A 20,262-nucleotide genomic window follows, 5' to 3' on the forward strand; every position below is an offset into this window, starting at 1 on the left:
ACTGTCACGGTGTAATAATTCTCAGTTACAAGTGCCTTGACATGGTATTTCATACCTGTGTCACACTGGCTGCTTGCTGCTTGCACCTAGTTTACTGTGTATGGTGAACAAGTTTTATTGCCTGTGGATTAGTAATACATAAGCAGAAAGGAAGGATGTGACAGCAAGTGAAAAAGCTTGCTTGGAGTTCAGCATTTATTAATGCCCTGTTTGGTTGGGTTTTTTAACTTGAACCAAGAGGTTGGGGAAGAGGAAGTGAGAGAACACAAAGGCCAGAACAACTTTGTAAGAACCTTCAGTGCTGTTTATTCACTTGTGCATGAACACAGTTTTGTGGTGGAGCTCTGTTAGGCCAGGAGAAAACATCCTCCCATGCAGGCCCCTTTTAGCCACATGCTAGTTTTTGGACATGTAAAAGACTTTTCCTTACCAAATATGTTCCCCCCCTCCCTCGCCCCTACAACCCTCCTCAGCTGGGAAAGCTGGATGAGAGACAAAGATGAGAGCCTCTACCTTCACAGTCTTGTACTACTGTATGACTGAGGGATTTTCAAACTATTCTCTTACCTTTCTGAGGTGTCAGTGCTAGCAGACGGTTTTTACTATACAGTGAAAGGGGTGGTGAAAAAAAGGCCAACTTACTGCCTTCTCCCCATCCTCTCCTCAAAAAACAGTTTTATCTATTAACTCCAGGGCATGGGGTGGGGAAACAGCAGCCCTATCCCTGCCTGCAAAGGCCATGCAGGCTGCTTTTGGCAAGTTACCCACTTCCATTTTCTAGACAAGCTGGTTTTGTTCTTCAGAGGTGGGTGTCAGTGAATGTGGTGTGCTCTTTGGTGACGGTGCTGAAGCCTTTGATGACATTGACAAGATCTTCTTCATCTACATACTGTAAGGAAGGGAAAAAAGATATATGTCAGCCAAAGCTGTACCAGACTAAAGGTGATTCCTTCATTTCTCTTTCCTCCTACCCACTAAAAATGGTTCTTAAATAGATAAATAAGTGCATTTCTAATGTCTTCCCTTTCCTCCCAGGATGAGATAAGAACTTAGAGCATTCAAGCACCTGAATCCAAGACAATTAGATTTTCACAATGAGCAGTAAATGGAAAAAAAATACAGTAAATTCTTTCAATTACTCTGTATATCCAACAAATGGTCAAGAATACTGTTTGTTACAGTGTACTGGGAACTTGGAGCCATGAAGAGAAAAAAATACACGTTTACATTTTTGTTTTGTGTAACAACCACATCACACATGATTTAGGTAAAGTTTTTTTCTTCAGGCTTCCAAAGGAGTGTCTCAGCTTCCACTTCCACTCCTGCATTAGGCTGGAGAAAGTTGAAAGCAGGAGAGAAATGAACTGTTTCCACAGCATAAAGAGGGCACTAGCAGTGTTACTGCAGATTTGTGTCCTGCGCCACTACAGCCATTCACCATATTGATTTGCAAGCTGGACAAAGGGGTGAACTGAACTTTGAAACTACCCTTCCTAAGTTACTGTGTGTAATAAAGAGAAAATTGACTCAAAAGCATTGCAGGAGGTTAGCTTGCAAGAGGGTAGCTGAGCAACACAGGAGCAGAGACTTGGGTTCAGGACTAGGTAAAGCAATGGACAGAGGATGGACAGAAGAGCTGCTGATTTCATAAAGCAGCTGAGCTCATGCCATCAGGGTTGTCTGCCTCCAAAAGGAAATGGAAAATTTTTGTTTTCTGGCTCCTGTCTCTCCTGAAACTCATGGAGTATTTTAAACTGATTCCAACATGCATATGGGCGGTTTGCAACCTAAACTAAGTCATGGTGTCAGCCTAAGATAAGTGGCTAGAGAAAGGGCTTCCTCTCTGCAGCAGGAAGCTGTTCTTTGGGCAAATTAGATCACAGAAAGGTGTATCCTGGATGAGTTGTTAGTCGCCAAGGAATTAAATCACAAGGATTTGATAGTGCTGAGAAAATGGCAAGGCTGACTCATGACACCACTGAATTGGGAAGTCCATGAGCTGCAGAGTGTTGTAACACTGTAACAGCTGTACCTATAGGGGTTTTGCCTTGAGTTATCACTACCTTCTTACTTTAGTCTTGTAGGCTTCCTTGGTCCTGCTCTTAGGGGTCTAAGTGGGTTTGACAGTGATGGAACCAACACCCCTATACTGGGGTAAGCCTGTTATGTTCCAGCCCTTCCAGCTGTCTGATGTACTGAAGGTGAAAATCTGAGGAAGCTATTTGGATTTTTGTGCCAGACTATCCTCCAGTTCATTTGCATTTTGGATGAGATCCACTTACTAACTTGCACTCATTAACCATCTAATTTTGTTACTACCTCACAGGCCCTTCACCCCCATTCTCAGTCCTTTTTAGGAACCTTAATTTTCATCTTTTTCAAGAAGCTAACTTGTGTCTCACTGACCCCTGAAGCCCATCTCATGCATTTGGTCAGGGAAGGTTGGAAGTTGAAGACCTGTTTCCTGGTGACGAGGAAGAGAGGTCATCATTGTCCATGGCTTGAAAATCATATCTTGCATCTGTATGTTCAGATCCCTGTTGAAGACACTATCTAGTCCTATATTAAAAGAGAAATACTTTGCCTGCCCCCCCAACCTTATTCTAATCCCGTGTGGGCAGAGTTTGAATTCATTTGTCACACATACCAGGAGAACTGAGCATTCACATAATCTCTGCATTGTGACTGAGCAGAGGACAGAGACCAGATCTCATTGACAACTGAGCCCCAGCTAACAGAACAGGAATCACTAGAACACAAGCTCCTGCATCTGGCTCTAAATGAGTGAAGGATGCCAAGACATCCCACTAAAGGCATGCACATTTGCTGAATTGCATGGAAAGAAAAACCCACAGAATAGAAGGGAATTCTTCAAGGCGCATTTCCGTGGTAAACCATGGAGTTAGTAGTTCAATGGAAACAATAAAGAGATGCACATAGATGCCTTGCATCCTGTAAGAGCAGTGTGTGATTGCAGGCACATAGTTGTGGCCTACTGGTCATCTGGTGACCGCAACGTGATCCTGAGGTGATTTGGGCAGAAGACTGTGGACCTAAGAGTGGTAAGACAGGGGAGCCCTGCTGAACTGAGCCAGGTGGAAAAAGAGTCTGTAGAACTGAGCCAGGCAGGAGCCTGAAGAATTGAGCAGGCAGGACTGACGTCCTGACAGTCTGGACGACTTTCAAACATGCACCACCCCCAGGTGGGCGGCTGGGAACTTAGGAATGGGGGCTCAGATATTGGCAGAGGAAGAGTCCATATTGGATGTCTTGCTGCGGATATTACAAAGGAAAGGTATTAAGGGTGAAGAGTGGGCACTATGTGCCTTGCTTAGTTGGCGCAGAAGAGGTAAGCAAGTGGCAAACATAATAATGAGGACTCAAACATTAGGAGAAGGAAAATTCGTTTTGCACATTTTGTTACTAATTTTTTGTCACCAATTTTGCAGAAGAAGGGTGCTGGATTTGGGAAGCGAATGCTATGCTTATCTGGTACTAAAGAAACAGAGTAACGCTACGCACTTTGCTTATTTGCTATAGAGGAGATGGGCGCTGCACACTTTCTGTGTTTGCTGCGCAAGAAACAGAGTAAAGCTACGCACTTCGATTACTTGGTACAGAGCGAGGCTACAAACTTTGTTTGGTATGAAAGGGATGGAGCGAAGCTGCGCAGTGTGCTTATTTGGTACAAAGGAGGTGGTCGTGGAGCAGAGACACAAAGTGCTTTTTTTCATTAACATGTAAGCTGGTGCCAGCTGCACCTTGCCCGTGCCACTGCCCGCTGCTCCCGGCAGGTGCGGAGGAGCGAGCCCTGTGCTCCCCGCACAGTGCTGGCTCCTGGGACCACCGCTGGGCCGTGGGAGCGAGAGAATTTAGGTGGTAACCTTTTTCACTGCTTTTTCAGGCGCTATGAATCTTGACATGAATAGCTTTTGTAAAGCAACTTAGCTTTTTTCAGAAGAATAGCTTTTGTTAAACAACTTCACTTTGTTCACAAGACATGCAGGCTAAGTTGGTCTAAAGTATTGCTGGAAGAGAAATGATAATTTGCAGATGGCAGCAGCTCTGCAGGGATAACCTGAAAGTTTACCTGTAATAAGGCAGGCTGTAAGTTTAAAGTCTATTTCACATGTTCCTACACACTTGAGAAAATTGTTTTCAAAGATGAACAGATTACATTCAGTTTGATAGTGCCTAAAAACTTATGGTTGTATTGGGAGATAATATATTCCAGAGAAACAACAGACACCTGATCTGGGTTCTATTCTAAAGCAAAAAAAGGTGTAGATCAAAGCAATGGATAAATAGGAGTTTTCCTGACATGCTATGGAGATTAAAGAACAGAAGTTTATTTTGTTCATCATTGAGGATAAAGAGTATCATCTACTGCAGATAAAGGTTTATATAACATGCTATAATTTACTTAGTATTAAGGCTGTGTTCAGAGTGATGTGAGTTTGTTCCATAAATGTTTTCTGTGTGTTTAAGAAAGGATAACTTGGAATTAGAAAAAGGAAAAGGAATGGAGTGATAGATCTTGCAGAGAATTATCTCATTGAGGAAGCTGTTATAGGTCACTTGTGTCTTCTTCAAAACTCCAAGTGTGACCTATATTGCAAGTTAATAAATATGTGCTAAGACAGAATGGAGTGTGGCACAATAAAGTTACTTGGAAAAGGTTATGTCAAGGCATCCAGTGATTTTCTTTGTAATCCTGCTCTATTTTACAACCTAATCTGCTCCCCACTAAGATGTGCTAGAGATAAACATTGCAGATGCCTTTGTGTGCAGAAAGGAAGGGGAGCAATTAAAGGTCTGCATGATGTGAAGTCTCTGGGTACTGACAGTGTTAAATGTATTCAAGAACCTGGGGCAGGGCAGGATCTGGTGTTTGCTTCCATCATAGACAAGGAAAAGCACAAAAGGGAAAGACTGTTGGACATGGTCTGAATCAAACAGGGTTGCCTCCAAGAGTAGCAAGTGAGAGAGCTTTTCTTTCTCTTGACTTGCTCCCTCCTACATTATTACTGGGGTGAGTAAGGAAATAATTTTCTTTTGAATAATAATAAATGGGATACTTGTGACTTGAGGTATAGCATGTTGACAATATTTAATAGTTAAACCTTAGACGCTGACTGTTCAACATGCTATACAAAGATTGAATGACTTGCAAAACTTATTAGGTACAATTGTTGGGAGTATCAGGACAAATGTGCTGTTGTCACCACTTTTTGATTAATTAAAAGGTAGTCCTTCCTTGTTGGCTTGTGGGAGCTTGGCACCAGAAGCACTTGCTAGATTGAGGCAAGTAGAAGTAAGAGCATAAAAGGAAAAAGCTTGGAGGGCAGTTACCACCATATAGTATATATATATATATATATATATTACTATTTCTGGACCATCCTGTGGGCCTCACAGCCCAATGGCGTGACAGTCGGCACAATCCTTTGCATTATTTACAATAGGTATTTCTATCAGCACAGAAAAACAGTTACCACTCGCTTGTGTTTCTGTGGACACTTATTCTGAGTGAGGCCCATTGAGCTTCTGTACATACAGGAGAGAAGGCAAAAAAAAAAAAAAAAAAGTGTTCTTGCATTGATGTAGTGCTTTTGCATCATTAGGTGTACCATATATTGTCAATGCCAAGAACAGACCTGGTTATGTGGTTCAGCACACCCAACAATTCTTACAATCTTGGGCTGTTCAACATGTTACTAGTATTTTGCATTCTTTAACTGGGCCAGCATAAGACATTTTCATTCTACACTTAAAGCCTTTCTTCAAAAACAAAACAGGGGGAATGGTAAGTGAAACCCCACAGGCAAGGAGTTTAGAAAGCTGTGTTTACATTGAATCATCTTACTATTCCTCCCTCACCTACAATGCCTGTTATTCTAATTCACTTTTGTTACCAAGTGACACGACTCTTGGCCCTGCTCCAGTCTGGGTTCCTTATTTGCAAACACCATCCTGGGAGGGCCATGGGATCTTGCTACCTGGGGACATAGATATGCCTGCATCTCGACAGATCCTGGAGTTTTGTGTGTGCCTGCTCATTGTATTCAACCTGTCTTGCATAATGGCCTTCAAAGCAACAAACCTGGCTATGGCTCACCTGACTTCTTGGACTAAGCAAAGACGTGTGGATGATGGGAACATAGAGATTCTATCTCATCCTTGTATCTTACTTTATGGAGCTGTATAGTTATTGATGTTGTTAAAGTTGTATAACTATTGATACAATTATATAGCTGTTGATTTTGTTAATATCTAAACATGCAGCCTTTGGCTTATTCATGTATGTTGCTATTTATATTGTCAATATTCTATAAATGTAGGTATAAGGATTTTGATGTAATGAATTTTGATGAAATGTAAAGTAGGTTTGGGGAATGAATGTGCCAGTATACAGATGCATTTCAGAGCTAGTGAAACCTACATAAAAATATATTTGTACCATGTTTGCTATTTCTTCTGCAAGGGCCCTGTAGAAGGATAGTAAACATGGCATTTATTTAAAAGAAAAAGAAACAGGAATTGAAGGCACAGAGCTGTGGTGATTGGGATTGGGGTGGCCAAGCCTCATCCCTAACAGGCTACAACTGTGTAGGACAGGTGACCAATATTGAAGATAAAGAAACATGGAATGCTGAGGTGTACCTGACCAATTAGAGAAGGGTAGCTAGGGTGCACAGGTGGAATGCATGTAAGATAAAGGGTATGAAAGGCTGTACTGGAAAGCAATAAGATGCTGATGCTTGAAGTCTTTTTTGGTGTCAGTCCTACTTCCTCCATCATGTGACCACCTGCAACTCCAAAAGAGAACAGTAGACTTGAAGGATTTTGAGGATCTAACCTATGACCATGTCCTTCTAGGCCTTTTGGGTGTATCTCCAGGAAGTTATGACATTTAGACTTCTATCATGATTCCAACAGAACAGACAAATCTCTCTCTGGTGGCGCACAGCAGCACCCCAGAGGAGCAGGAGCCTTACCAAGCCACGGCCAGCAGTGCGATGGTTGTGAATGATGGCATCCCAAGGTGAGTCATCAAAAGTCTTCTTGTCATAGAGGTTGAGCAGCTGGCTGACACTGCGATGGAGGGAGGCGGGGGAATACGTGCGGCTCAGCTGGCCCTGGCTCGGCCGCCGCCCCCCAGCCGCCATACGGAAACTGCGGTTGCTCGTGGGAGAACCAGCCCCTGGGATTTTTGTATCTGCTAGTCCCTGTGAAGTAGACACAAAGTGGTAAATAAAAAAAAAAAAAAAAAAAATAAAGGGCATGGTTTTAAATAATGTAGCTGAACAAAAACAAAGCAGGAGTGGAAGAGAAGAGAGAAAACCATGCTTCAAAATCATGCACAGTAATAAACAGAAGAAAAAAAACCCAGACCTTTCCCCACTGTAGAACAATCATATCACTAAAAACAAACAAAAAACCCCAACAACATTAAACCAGGACTTTCCCTAATTTTCTTCTTCCCTTTTTTTTTTTTTCTTTTTTTAAGTACCAACAAGCAGAAGTCCAACGATTTTTGATTACCACAATGATAGTCCAGACTTGCACAGCAAAAGAATGTTTGCAGACCTTTTCATGATCGGGGGAAAAAATCATCCAGCCACCAGGAGAAACATGCAGTGTCAGGTGCCTTTGTGCATGCTTGAGTCATCTGACACACCACACGTTTGGTCACTCTGCAAGCTGAGGACTCTACCTCAAAATGCATCGTGTATCTTTTGAGGGTGACGCTGCTTGATGAATCAGATGTATCAGCAATAGTTTCAAACTGAGATTAAAGACAGGGAGGAAAAGCATTAGGGCAGGGCAAGGTGCAGTGTAGGTGTACCTGAGAGAGGGTGTGAATTAGCTGTAGCTCCATGAGGGAGAGCAGTGTAGTAGGACATGGGGGAGTAGGGGAAGTGGCAAAGACCAGGCACTATTTAATTTTTAAGTGGTCAAGTACTGTGTGATCAGCCAGCATTGCTTCACTAACAATTGCAAAGCAAGCAATTTTGCTATTCCATGGTAGCTCTGTCCTAACTTCTCAGATCAGTCCTTCAACTGCTGCACTAAAGAATCTTCCTTTCTATTAAGTCCATGAGCTGCTGGAAGAAGAAACAAAACAAAACAGAACAACAAAAACAAAAACAAAACAAAACAAAAAAACCCCAACAACAACAAAAAAAAAAAAAGTAAAAGACAGGGCAGGAACATGAAAAGGATTTGTGCAGGCATGCCAACAGCAAAGACATTTTAAAGTCAAGAAGAATAACACAAGATGACAGACTGTAGAGGAAAAGGAATCAAAACCATGAGACCAAAAAGAAAAGTTTCTTATGCTCTTAGCCTTTGCCAGGAGAAGGGGCACACTGGAAATCCCATTGTTTCCAAGAGCTTCTTGGTTGAGGCACAGATGCAGTGTCTTGGCACTGAGACAAGAAGGAACAGAATGCGTGAAGGATGCAGGAGTCACTATGCTGCTTGATGGCGCTCACAGGAAAAAGGAGCTGAGAAGTGACAAAAAGAATCATCTCATGGCCTGTGTCTGGGAAGAAGCATGGAAGGCATGGCTGCTCTCATTCTCAATCCCAAAACAACTGCCATATTCCTTTTGTTTTGTTTTTTCAAGGGGTAGGATAGCACTACTACATGATAGAACAAGATTTTTATACATTCTTTTTCAGAGTTATAATTTCTTATGATAAAAAACCTTCCTCTTAACCACTTCCCAGCACCCCTCCTCCCACTGCTCTGATGGACCATTGTGGGTCTATGTGCACAAATGCACACATGCATTTTGTGCAGTTCCCTAGCTTTTTCCCTGATTACTCTCATCTCTACTCCAAACCTTCCTGGCAAGCAGCTTGTCCTAGAGCAGTCCAGCTGGGTGGTAGATGGATACTGGCAAGAAATAAAACCTCTCCCTAAGTCTTGTTCTTTGCAGGCCTATCTCCTGGATACCTGACAAAGACTGTCAGATTGATCCTGGTTATCCATCCACAGCAGGCAGCTGGGAGTACATGAAAGGTTCCTCTGAAAAGCATATTTTATCATCTACCTTCTCACAGCATGCCAAAGACTTCTCAGCTCTATTGTAAATGTCAGCTAACAAGAGGTGACAGCAATGGCTTTGCATTTTCTGTGACTGCAGATCCAAAGTTTGTCTTGGGCAGTTCAGGACCTGCAGACCAGGTGTCCCAGGGCTCTGTTTGGACTAAGCACTTGTAACCTTGGTCTGTGTGCCCACACAGATATGGCCCATATGGGACCAGACATCCTTTCCCTACACAAAACAGCCTCCATTTGGTTAACCAAGTGTGCAACAAAATTTTGGAAGGAGGAAGAAAAAGTCTGTGTGTGTTTGATGGGGCAGGTGTCTTGGATATACATTGGTTGCATTTTTCCAAACGTACCGGATGGGTTTCACCTGATGAATACACACTCATTGGTGATGTTCTTTTCTGGAGTGGAACTAAAGGAGGCCTGTCTCGTGCATAGGGTTGCTTGTGGACCTTCCTCTGAAGAATTAAGGAGAGAAGAATAGCCAAGAGGATCAAACCTAGAACTACCATCAGCACTGCAAACCACAACTCGTTGTAGAATTTTGCACGTTTAGACTCTGCTTTGTCCTTCTCTCCAGGTGTTGTCAAGATCAGACCTGTAAAAAGAGGGATTAGGGGAGAAAGGGACAGTTATTTCAAGAAGCATTTAACAATATGCCATCCCTTTCCTCGCTAATAAATTAGGCAGAAATTTAAGTAATTTTGTCATCATGTGCTTATTTGCACTTATGTTCAAGGTGGCATAATGGTTCAATATGCTAGCGGGCTGCAATAAAAAACTTACTACCCCCAAGAGACCCTGCTTAAAGCTCTGGCATTGCTGCTTAGGCTGGAAATCACCACTGCATCAGCAGCTCGTCCGAAAGGAGGTGGTGGTGGTGGAATGTGAGGAAAAAGGGGTTCTCCAAGTAACCTTGAAGAGTGGAAATTACTAGGGTAATTTCAGAGTGGTACAGACAGAGGACATTCTCTCCAGAACAACTGTGCAGTTGCAGGCCTGTGCAGTTAATAAAAGAGAGGGAGGAAGGCTTTAATACATTAATATAAAAGCAAGCAAGGTGAAAAAGCAAGCAAGTACAAGTTTCCCCCACTTACTAGAAAACAAAACAGTCACTTGACTGGCTTTGCTCATACACAACAAAAGTATAAGAAATCTCAGTATTTCCTGGTTATTTGCAATCCTACACGTATAACTAAACTCTTGGCCAAGGAATTTTCAAAACCTTTCCTTGCAAGCCTCCCCTGTAAGTTGCCCAGGGTGCCATTCAAGTTTTCAACAGACTCTGGGTAAAAGCAGCAATCAAAAGAACAAAGGGGCAGAGTATGGAAGGTGGTGGATATAGAGCAACTGGAAACATTTTGTAATGCCTTTAAGGCAGCTTTGCCTGAAATGCTGCAGGATAATGGAGTGAAAGCATGAAAAGGGATATAAGGGAAATGCAGAGTAAAGACTAACTGCAAATATAAGGCAGATCTATTTTTAAAAGCTGAAAAAGATGTTACATGCAGAAAAAAATTAATTAAACCAGTTAATTAATTCAGTTAGAGCAGTTCAAACAAGAAACTTAGCAGAAAGAAAAGCACATTTTGGAGCAATATACTTAGGTAAAAATAAAAGAAAAAATATTCGATATCTGAGGAGAAGATCTGAAGCTAATCATGAAAATTGTTCCACCCCTAGAAGTATTCAAGGCCAGGTAGAATGGGGCTTTGAGCAACCTGGTCTAGTGGAAGTTCTCCTGCATGGCAGAGGTTTCAAAGTAGATGATCTTTAAACCCTTCCAACCCAACCATTTTATGATTCTACGACGGTTGGACACAATGATCTTAAAGGTTCTTTCCAACCTAAAGGACTCAATGATCCTGTGATATAAAGAACAGAAATCCATACATGGCAAAGAAAGTACCTTGTACACAGGCACTAAGGAAGCCCCTGATACTGCACTAAGATGCCATCCTACCTGGCATGCACTAATACCAGATTTCAAGCACAAACACATCAAATGAAAGGTGCTAGGTAATTTCTTCATGTATTTACCAACTCCCTCTCCAGCGTTGTATTTGATGACTGGTGTCATGGCACTCCCTTCATCGGTGATGCAAGTCACTTGAAACAAAAAGGCTGAGCAAAAAGATTAGAAAATATTATCAGCAGCAGAAATAAAAATTATTTAGTTGCTACTTTTTCACTATATTTACCACCAAACAGCCAGGTCTAAAAAGACATGGCAGGAATAGCACATAACCTTTCATAACCCACCTGAGTCCCATATCAGAGCTTTACAACTCTTTAATCATTAAAACTGAAATTCTAAACTATGGGCCATGGCAGATCATAAGCAATAATCCCTATGATGTTGCTACAAATTATGTTCCTCTTTCATAACTCGATCCTTTCTCTTCCAATGTAACTGGCAACTTTAAATTTTTTAATCACTTTGCCCTAAATCCTTCATACTTCATCATGGATAAAACAAACATATTAAGAACATTTGAATAAGAACAAATAAAATAAACTATTAGCACCATTGTAGTAACCAGGAAGACTAAAATAAATTACAAAATTCTTTGACAAAATCCCAATGTCATAAAACCAGAAAACTTTTCTTTCTGCTTTTTCTTTTCCTTCCCCCCACCCCTAGATAGTTTCCTTTTATTTTAAAGACTGCAAATTTCTAAAATAAAACTGTATTTCAAAACATGGCTGTTTCCAAGAGCTACTGACTTGATTCAAATGAAAATTCAAGCTCCAGTCTTTCCTGAAACTGAAGATTTCTATACATTTCCCTGACTGTAGCCCTGAAGGATGGAATTGCAACACAGCTTCAGGATTTGGGAAAGCTTGACCCTCACTGAGAATCAAAATAGTCTCATGCAGTCAAGTAAAACATTCAAGAGGAAGCTTAGGTCATGGATTTCTTTCTAAGAATATGTTTAGATACATTTTGGCGTGCCTGTACACTCCTTCGGTCCTAGCTTGAGATTGCAATGGATAATTTTTTTTTTTAAAGTTCAGCATAAATACTATTATTAAATTTAGCTCGACAGACTCCCAGAGAGGGAGCTGCAGGAAACTGACTTTTGTCAGATGTCCTGGGCAGGTAGAGCTCGGTGTCGAAGCCGCTGTAGATACGCTGCCCACTCTCGGTCAGCGCGTACTCCTTCAGGCGCCCGTTCAGCACGAAGGTGCGGCTCCAGTCGATGTGGATGGTGGATAAGTTGCTGACCACGGAGAATGGAGCCATGTACCGAGGTGCTGCAGAACAAGGAAATAGAGCTCATTTCCAGCCAATAGGCTAGAAGTGATTTGGTGACTGAGTTATACAGCAAAGACAAAGAGACTCTTCATGATACGAGCTCTTTGCCACATGCACTCCCTCTCTCTCTCTCATATCCATGTGTATGATTAGGGAAGATTCAAGGAGAAAAGAAAAAGCTGCTCTGGCATCCCAGCCTCTGCAATGAGAAAGCAGATATATCCTGAAAACAAATATTGAACTCCCTCCCTTTGCTTTTGTGTATGGGGTACTGACACTAAAACTCTATAAATTAAGTTCTAGCTTAAGGCAGAGGACAGGGAGACACAGGAGGTTGTGCAAGCCTGACTGCAGCAGGCTGGGCTGTGGGAACTGCTATGGAGAGGATTCTTTTGCAAGCGCCAAGAAATTGCCGAGATCATCTTTAACACATGCACATACATAAAAACATGGGGTTTCAGAAAAGTGAGAACAGATGGCAGGCAGACACAAAAGAAATCCAGAACTCACTTCAGGGAGGAGTTCATCAGTTGCGCTCAACAGCTTGCTGACAAAAAACTTCATTTAAGTTTGAGGTGGTCCTTTCTTGTGGTGTTGCCATTAAGCCATCTGCCCTGTATTTGATGGTTTGTTCATGAGAAAACTGCTTGTCCAGCTGCACTTTGCTGCTAATTGCCCATTGTCACTAAAGCAAGCCTTCAAGGCAAGAGGAAGCAGTCAGAGGGACTCAAGGAAGGAGGCAGTCAGAGGGACTCTGGAAACCTGGAGTGAAGAGGTCAGCAAGGCAAGAAAAGCAAGACTGAAAGAAGAGGACTTTGGACCTAGTGGATGGGAGATTAAAAATTGCTTTCAAATCCTTTTGTTCTATGTGTCTCACCAGTTCCTTATGAGTTTTCTCCATTTTAAAGTTCATAATAATGTTCTAGCATTTTTACTTGCAATTTAATAAAACATAGCTTTGGATAGAAGGGATCTTTGTTTGTTTGTTTGTTTGTTTTGGTTGGTCGGTTGGCATTTTGTAGTTTTTCTTTTCTTTTGTTTTTGGTGTGAGGGTTTTTTAGTGGCAACATTAAAAAAAATCTTGGCCTGTTCCATCTAAATTTTCAGCTAAGGATGTATCAAATTACAGATTTTGAGTAATTACTTGGCAGAACTACCAAATGATGCAAAAGGGATTTTTAGAAAGGTGATTGTGAAATCCTGACGTGAGATAAAAAGTGAACATCCCCTTTGCCCTGACCTAACAGACTGAGATGAAATGCCCATCTCATCTGTTATGGAATGACTGTGACTACAGCATTATAGATCTTTTTAATAAAAGCTGATGTTAGACTACTACAAATTCAGTTTTGATGGCAAAATCTATTCTGCCTGTAGGCACAGGTCCTGCATGTTTAATTTCCATGGATATCATCACATGGCCTTAAAGCACTGCCTGCAGTGGTTGGACAGCAACAAATTCTTTGTTCAGTGTTAGCAAACATCCAGTCATTCAGATGACATCCAAGGAAAACTTTTATGAGTTTAGCAGAAGTGTGGAATGAATTAGGACAAGAAGATTGTTTTGAAGAACAATCACCAGGTCTCTTTCAAGATCTCCACTTTTCCAAGGGATTATTTATGGCAGTATATTTATTACTACATATTGGCCTTCTGGTAATACTTGAACATTTTTTGTTCTGCAGCTTTGCTGCCCATTTCCAGTATAATAAAAGGTTTCCAAGCTCCCAAGATAGAGGATGAGATGTCAGATGATGAGCAAAGAAATATTTTTGAAGGAATGAGCAGTTAATCCCCAGAGTAAAATTTCAATGAATGTGCAGCAAAGACACAGTGACCAGAGACATGGAAGAAGAGGTTTCTGGGGACATCTTCTCTCCCAGAATTGGGGAATTAATTTGGTTCTGTGCAGCTCCAGGCCTCAGAAACAGGCATCACTGGTCAGTGAACCATTTTTCATACTCACGCTCCTTTTCCGTAGTGAATCCAATCCATTCAGAGGCACTACTGCCAACAGAGTTGTAGGACACAACTCGCAGGTTGTAAGTTGTGTAAGGCTCCAGGTTGGACACGTTGGCACTCTGTCCTTTCCCTGTGTACTTCACCTCAGTCGGGCCAGGACTGCAAGCCTTCACTGCTGGCTGTAGGTTCAGAGGACAAGCCATGTACACATGGAGCTCGTAGCTGAGAACAAAGTTGAGATTTTAATGAAGGGCCTTAAATAACATAAAAGCCGGCACCACATTTCATCCTAATTGCTGGCTATCTAGCTATTGGAGAAGAAAATAGACCTGATCCCAGATTTTCTCTTGGAGATTTTGGTCCTGTCACATAACTGGGCAATTGTGGTGGTAAGTAACACTCACTGTTGATGACTGTTACCTAACCTCTGCAAGTCAGGATTTTTTTACATAAGTAACTCCAGATTGCAGATCTTTCATCACTGCCAGTTGAACTCACAACTATTTGGCTACACAACCACAGCTATCAGACAATCACCTCTACTCACAACAGCTCATCCTTTCAACCTTCATGCTCCCCATTATCCTGCTCAGGAGAAAAGAAATCACTGTATGTAAAAATTTCCCAGAAGGCGTTCAGGCCACAGGGAATATCACCTGGTGGTGAAGGAAGGGAGGAAGACAACTACCACAACTTTTCAGTGCTCTCAGCCATGCAATTCCAGCTCAGATTGTTCTGGCACTACCTTCAGCCAAGGTGTGCAGGTTCAGCTGGGTGGCAGCTCCTACCTGGTGACAATGCCGTTGGGTGACTGAGGGGCACTCCACTGGAAAGAGGCGTTCCTGGAGGTCACGGTGCGGATCTGAGGCGGAGGCTGCTCCGAGGGTGGAGCTGGCTGCGTGGTGAACTCAGCCATGGGGCCTTTGCTGCAGCAGTTGAAACAGGTGCAGGCCTCCACCCCAATGGAGTATGTGGTGAAAGGTTTTAGCCCATGTATTGTCTGCTGGGTGGCAGTCCCTTCTGACAGCTGTAAAAATTAGGAGAAAACTTATCACAGATTCAAGCACCACAAGTACTAAATAAGAGTTATAGAGGTGAATTAACCTCATAAGAAGATTAGCAGAAGATGCTGCATGTCCTTTAAGTCCGACAATAATGCAGCTGTTGTGTAATGGGAACTCTCCATTCTTCTCCCATTATAAAGTCAAAGGACACTCTTCAAAGGAAGAGACCATGCCATCAGTCTTGGCCTCAAGACATTTTTAATTAAGCTGTGACCACTGTTTGTCAACTACAAATGTCATTCTCAGCAACAGAGAACTTGAAAGCCATTAAAGAAAGACTCTGGGATAAGTGGTACTGAAGCAGAAAAGAAATTAATGTGGAAAACAACTCCATGATAAATGTGCTAGCAGATAATCATGCGTATCTCACAAGCTTCTTCAATGTGGATGCAGGAAACAGTGCTGGGCAGCGTGACACCAATGTGTCTGGTGGGTCAGGTCACTCCCAGACAAGAGAATGTGCTCTCTGGTTGGTACATCTGAGTCAAGAGCCAACATGATGCTCCTCTGCATTCACACAGACGTGCTGGGTGAGCCTGTTAGGAAGCTTTCCTAAGCTCAGCAAGGGAGACCTGGCAGTTCTGGCAAAAGAATCAGTGCCCTGTTCTGAAACTGCTCACAGGAACTGCCACTTCACCTTTTTGTTGTAGTCATTTGTTGGTAGAGATTTTTTGAAGCCAAAGAAATAAAAACATGTAGAAAACACCAACAAGGGGGCAACATCTGCTCTCATTTGGCAGCATGTGATTTAGCAGAGTTCAGCAAAAAATAAGGAGAGTCAAGCAAGCAAAGGGAAGCACTTGGTACTTCTTGATGCCAGAGCCAGAGCCAAGCCAGCAGCATGGCAGGTGTGAGGGAATGGAAATGGAAGGCCATGCAGGCACCAATGGGATGAACTGGCTGAATCAGACACAGACACAGCCAAGTGCACTAGAAGGAATAAATGAGTAATGTGAAATCAGTAGACAGCTTAAGCTCACAGACAGGACAGTGCATTGCAGAGCAGCTAACAGTGGCAGCCAGGAGAGGAAGGCAGTCTGTGACCAACAGCAGCAGCTTACAAAAACAAAATTATTAAAGGTAGAAAATACAAGTGGAAATGGAAGTACAGAGAAAGTATTGACAATACTCACCACCACATCAGTGCCTTTGGTATCATTAGAAAACAGCCTGTAGATACTGACCACCCCGTTAGGCTTAAGAGGGGGGCTGATGCTCACCACAGCCACAGTGGACGCCACTGTGTTGAAGAGGGGAGCTCCCAGGCCCTCGGGAGGGGCAGGGCCTGTCTGGCAGTGGGACCAGCTGCTTGGTGTCCGGCCCACGGAGTTTACTGACCACACCTTCGGCACAAAACCAAAGAAACTATTAGCAAAGAACCTAGAAACCTTCTGCTTTAGCCACAGGAATTACTGACACTGGGTAAAAGACGATGCAATGGCACCCCTGGAAAATATCCCTTGATGGCCACTCAGCACATGTGTTGATCAGTGACTTTCTGACTGAAGAGTGGAATATTTCCCACTGCACACTTAGGGAAAACAAGAAAAAGTCATGTCTCAGGCAGTGTGTGCTCTAGTGTCTTCTTCATACATGATCCCCAAACTCTGAATCCCTGTTGCAGCAGCCCTCTTTTTAGAGAGTAAAAATGATCCAAGGCACAGACTTCTTGTTCAACACAGCATAAAAAGGGTCCTGGTTTATCCCTGTTCACAGCTCAGTAATCTTAACTCCAGTTTATTCACTGACTCTGGCTGCAGCAAGCTCCTACTGTGCGTTTCCTTTGCAGCTTCTGACTGGTGGTTATTTCCTGCTAAACTATGACTGCATGGATTAGTTTGCAGACTCTGACTGCAGGCTTTTACCCAGCTAGACTATGGCTGCAGGTTCCAACAACAGGCTTTAACTGCAGACCCAGGCTGACCTTGCAGCAGTGATTCTCCCTCCCCCAGATCCTGCTGCATGGCTCTCTACTTCATGCTTCTCAAGGTTCCTCTTCCATGATATTCCCCCTCCTTACCAGTTAGCCCCCTCTTTTATCTCACTCATCCTTACTGAATATAGCTGTTACTCATCAGGGGCAAGGCTGTATTGGTTAATTAACACAGCTCTTACTTATAAAGGTTAGGTTACCTGTATTCCCTTCTCCTAGAAATTCCTACCACTGTCTGTGTCATACCACGCCAAGAGGACTCCTTGAGGATCTGCAATCAACAAGGACAATGTTTTCAAAGACATCTGAACAAAAATACTGATATCTGGTCCTGGCAATTTCATCCTTCTGCACACTTTCTTCCTGTATGCAGACCACCCCAGTGAATTTAGCCTGGCCTTGGGTGACACTTAAAGGTTGCATTCACCATGACTGAATCACACAAGCCAAACTCTAGTTACTCTTTAGAACCCATGAGTTTTTCAGGAACATCCCTCTCTTAAAAATATCAACGTATCAGTTATTTGGCAACATTTTCAGTAACTTCTAATATAAATAAAGCCCACTGAAGTGTATAGTTAATTCAGCATCTCTCATTTATTTTCACAACAACATTTGCTTTATTGCATGAGCACAAAGGCAATGACTTCAGTTCCAAGATTTCAAAAATTAGCAGCTTGAATTAGGCCTGATTAAAACCCACATGTCTCTATGAACTATGCCTACTGATTCTGTCAGCTACCCAAAACCAGAGTGATCTGCAGACTACATAAAACTCAGCACTTGTTAAACACACTCTCCAACAAATCTGCATGAAAATTAAATTTTGCTTTCATCAAGGACTGAATAAACATATGGAAGGATGTATAATCTTATTTATCAAAAAGCATTTGTATAATTAAACACGAATATCATAAAAGGTTGCCTTAGGTCATCATTTGCATGAGTAAGTAATTTGTAGAATGTCAGGTACAATAGACAGAATAGATGGATGCATGAGCGTATAGGGTTAAATTAGACTCAATATTAGCCAACCACATAGTGATCAATCAGAATGATAGATCTAAATGGCAATACAAGAGGACTGTCTGAGCGATTTTTAGTATAAGTATTCCTTAGTAAGCTTTCATGTCGAGCAGTTCTAACTACAGTAAAACACATTCTTATGGGATCTACTTTGGGCACTGGTTCTGGGGAAGGGAATGGTGGGAGTATGTCTTGATAAAAACCAGAAGGTTTAGAAGTAAAAGGTCTTCAAAATTGACCCTGAATCCTTTCAGCTTGGTAATAATTTCCAAGAAAACGGGACACTTCACAAGGACCCTGGCAAAGGAAAATGGATAAAAACTACTGAAGTGGAGGCTGTGGTTCTGCCAATTACAAACCCAAAGATCCTGCCTGATTCCATCAGTAAAGTACAGAACCATCCTAAGTACAGATGATGCCCTACAATAAAAAGCTCAGCCAAAGCACTTTCATTTCAGTGGCATCAGTAATACCATCTCTGTTGTGAACTATTCATAAAGTCACTGTTCACTTTACTGCCGTAGGTCAAACCCTGTATCTCAGTTCAGTTCCAGCTGCCAGAAACATTTACCCACAGTCATTCATATCAAGGGTCATATTTCTTTGTGGAAAGAATAAAACACATATGGAAAGAGCAGCTCTGAGTGTGGCCCTGGCACTGGCTCAGTGCTTACCTGGGCTCAAATGCTCCAGTTACATTCAGGCTGTGGCCTTAATGAGCACTGAGTGTAACAGTGCCGGACCTGACCTGCTGAGCAAGCTGCCCACAGCTGAAGTGAAGGTGAAGAGTTAGGAACAAAGCCTTCCTGTGTAGCACAGGAAATCGGCTTCAGAACGGGATTGCCAAGGAATTTTGGAGGAAAGAGGAATGCAACTCATTTGGGAAGCAAACACTTCACTGAGGGTTAGATAGAAACACCTCCCTTCATTAAACTGTCACCTATTGTAGGTGCCTACACCTCGTCTTTCAGGAAGAAGTCTTAATTCACAGAATCACAGAATAAGCTCAGCTGGAAGAGAGCTACAAGGATCGAGTTCAGCTCCTGGCCTTTCCCAGGACCATTCCCAAGAACCACACCATATACCCAAGAGTGTTGTCCAAATGCTTCTTGAAATCTTTCAGGCTTGGTGCTCTGATCATTTCCCCAGGGAGCTTGTTCCTGTTACTGGAAAAGGACTAGGAGCCAGAAAAGGACACTGTCACAGAACGGAGTGAGGATTTCTTCCCTGTCCCAAGCAGTGTGTGGTCCTCTTGTGCCACAGAACTGGGATATTTATAGCAGAGATGAGTCCTTCTGACCCTGGTACACTCTGTTCCCCATTATCTCATTTGGTCTTATATTTTGATCAGGACCAATGTGCATTTCGGAGGAAGTAATAAAATGTTTTTAATACAAGCATCATAAAGTCACCCTAGGACAAGGAGCAAACCAGAAGGCTTGGAATTCCTGAGTGTTTCTACTGTCAGAATAGCCCAGTCACACCTGGGAAAAACAGAGAGAAAGAAGAATGACAGTGGGGAGGCCATCACCTGTCCCAGTGCCAACTTCCGCTTCCACAGCTGCATTCAGAACTACATTACTGGATGCCAGCAGCTTTGAATTTTTTTAATAGAAATGAAGACACATCCTGCCCTGAAAACTCTGCTCAGAATAATGGGAGCATGATGTGCATATGAGTCTCTGATTCATTTGAGCCTGGGAATAGGCTGAAACCAGAAAAGCAACAATGTTGTTGGAAAAGCACTACTGCCTTCCCTCCTCACCATTGTAGTGGCCTGTGTCAGACACCATGGTTATGAGTTGGGAGCCCAGCTGAGGAAGGGATGTCCTGCCTGTGTGAGCAGGGGGGTGACAGTGACATGCAGATACTCCTTACCTGGCTCCTGATGCATTTTCATCTCCTTCCTTAGGTGAAAACAATGTGACAAGGCCTCTTGTACTTGAGTACCTGTC

At 42.6% G+C, this 20,262-nt stretch overlaps 1 protein-coding gene across 1 annotated transcript in view; it reads right to left on the minus strand.

Moving 5' to 3' along the window:
* Nucleotides 1–104: 104 nt before the first annotated feature.
* Nucleotides 105–20,262, minus strand: part of USH2A (usherin) — a 377,078-nt gene continuing 356,920 nt past the window's right edge. Inside the window, exons 65-72 of the mRNA XM_066316187.1 lie at nt 16,482–16,691; nt 15,073–15,311; nt 14,289–14,506; nt 12,145–12,321; nt 11,104–11,187; nt 9,417–9,661; nt 6,999–7,229; nt 105–889 (exon numbers count right to left, since the gene is read on the minus strand). Of these exons, the coding sequence (XP_066172284.1) occupies nt 800–889; nt 6,999–7,229; nt 9,417–9,661; nt 11,104–11,187; nt 12,145–12,321; nt 14,289–14,506; nt 15,073–15,311; nt 16,482–16,691 (1,494 nt within the window). The 3' untranslated portion in view covers nt 105–799. The remainder of the gene's footprint in view (nt 890–6,998; nt 7,230–9,416; nt 9,662–11,103; nt 11,188–12,144; nt 12,322–14,288; nt 14,507–15,072; nt 15,312–16,481; nt 16,692–20,262) is intronic.

This window comes from Sylvia atricapilla, chromosome 3 (genome assembly GCF_009819655.1).
Source record: "Sylvia atricapilla isolate bSylAtr1 chromosome 3, bSylAtr1.pri, whole genome shotgun sequence".
Classification (NCBI taxonomy): Eukaryota; Metazoa; Chordata; class Aves; order Passeriformes; family Sylviidae; genus Sylvia; species Sylvia atricapilla.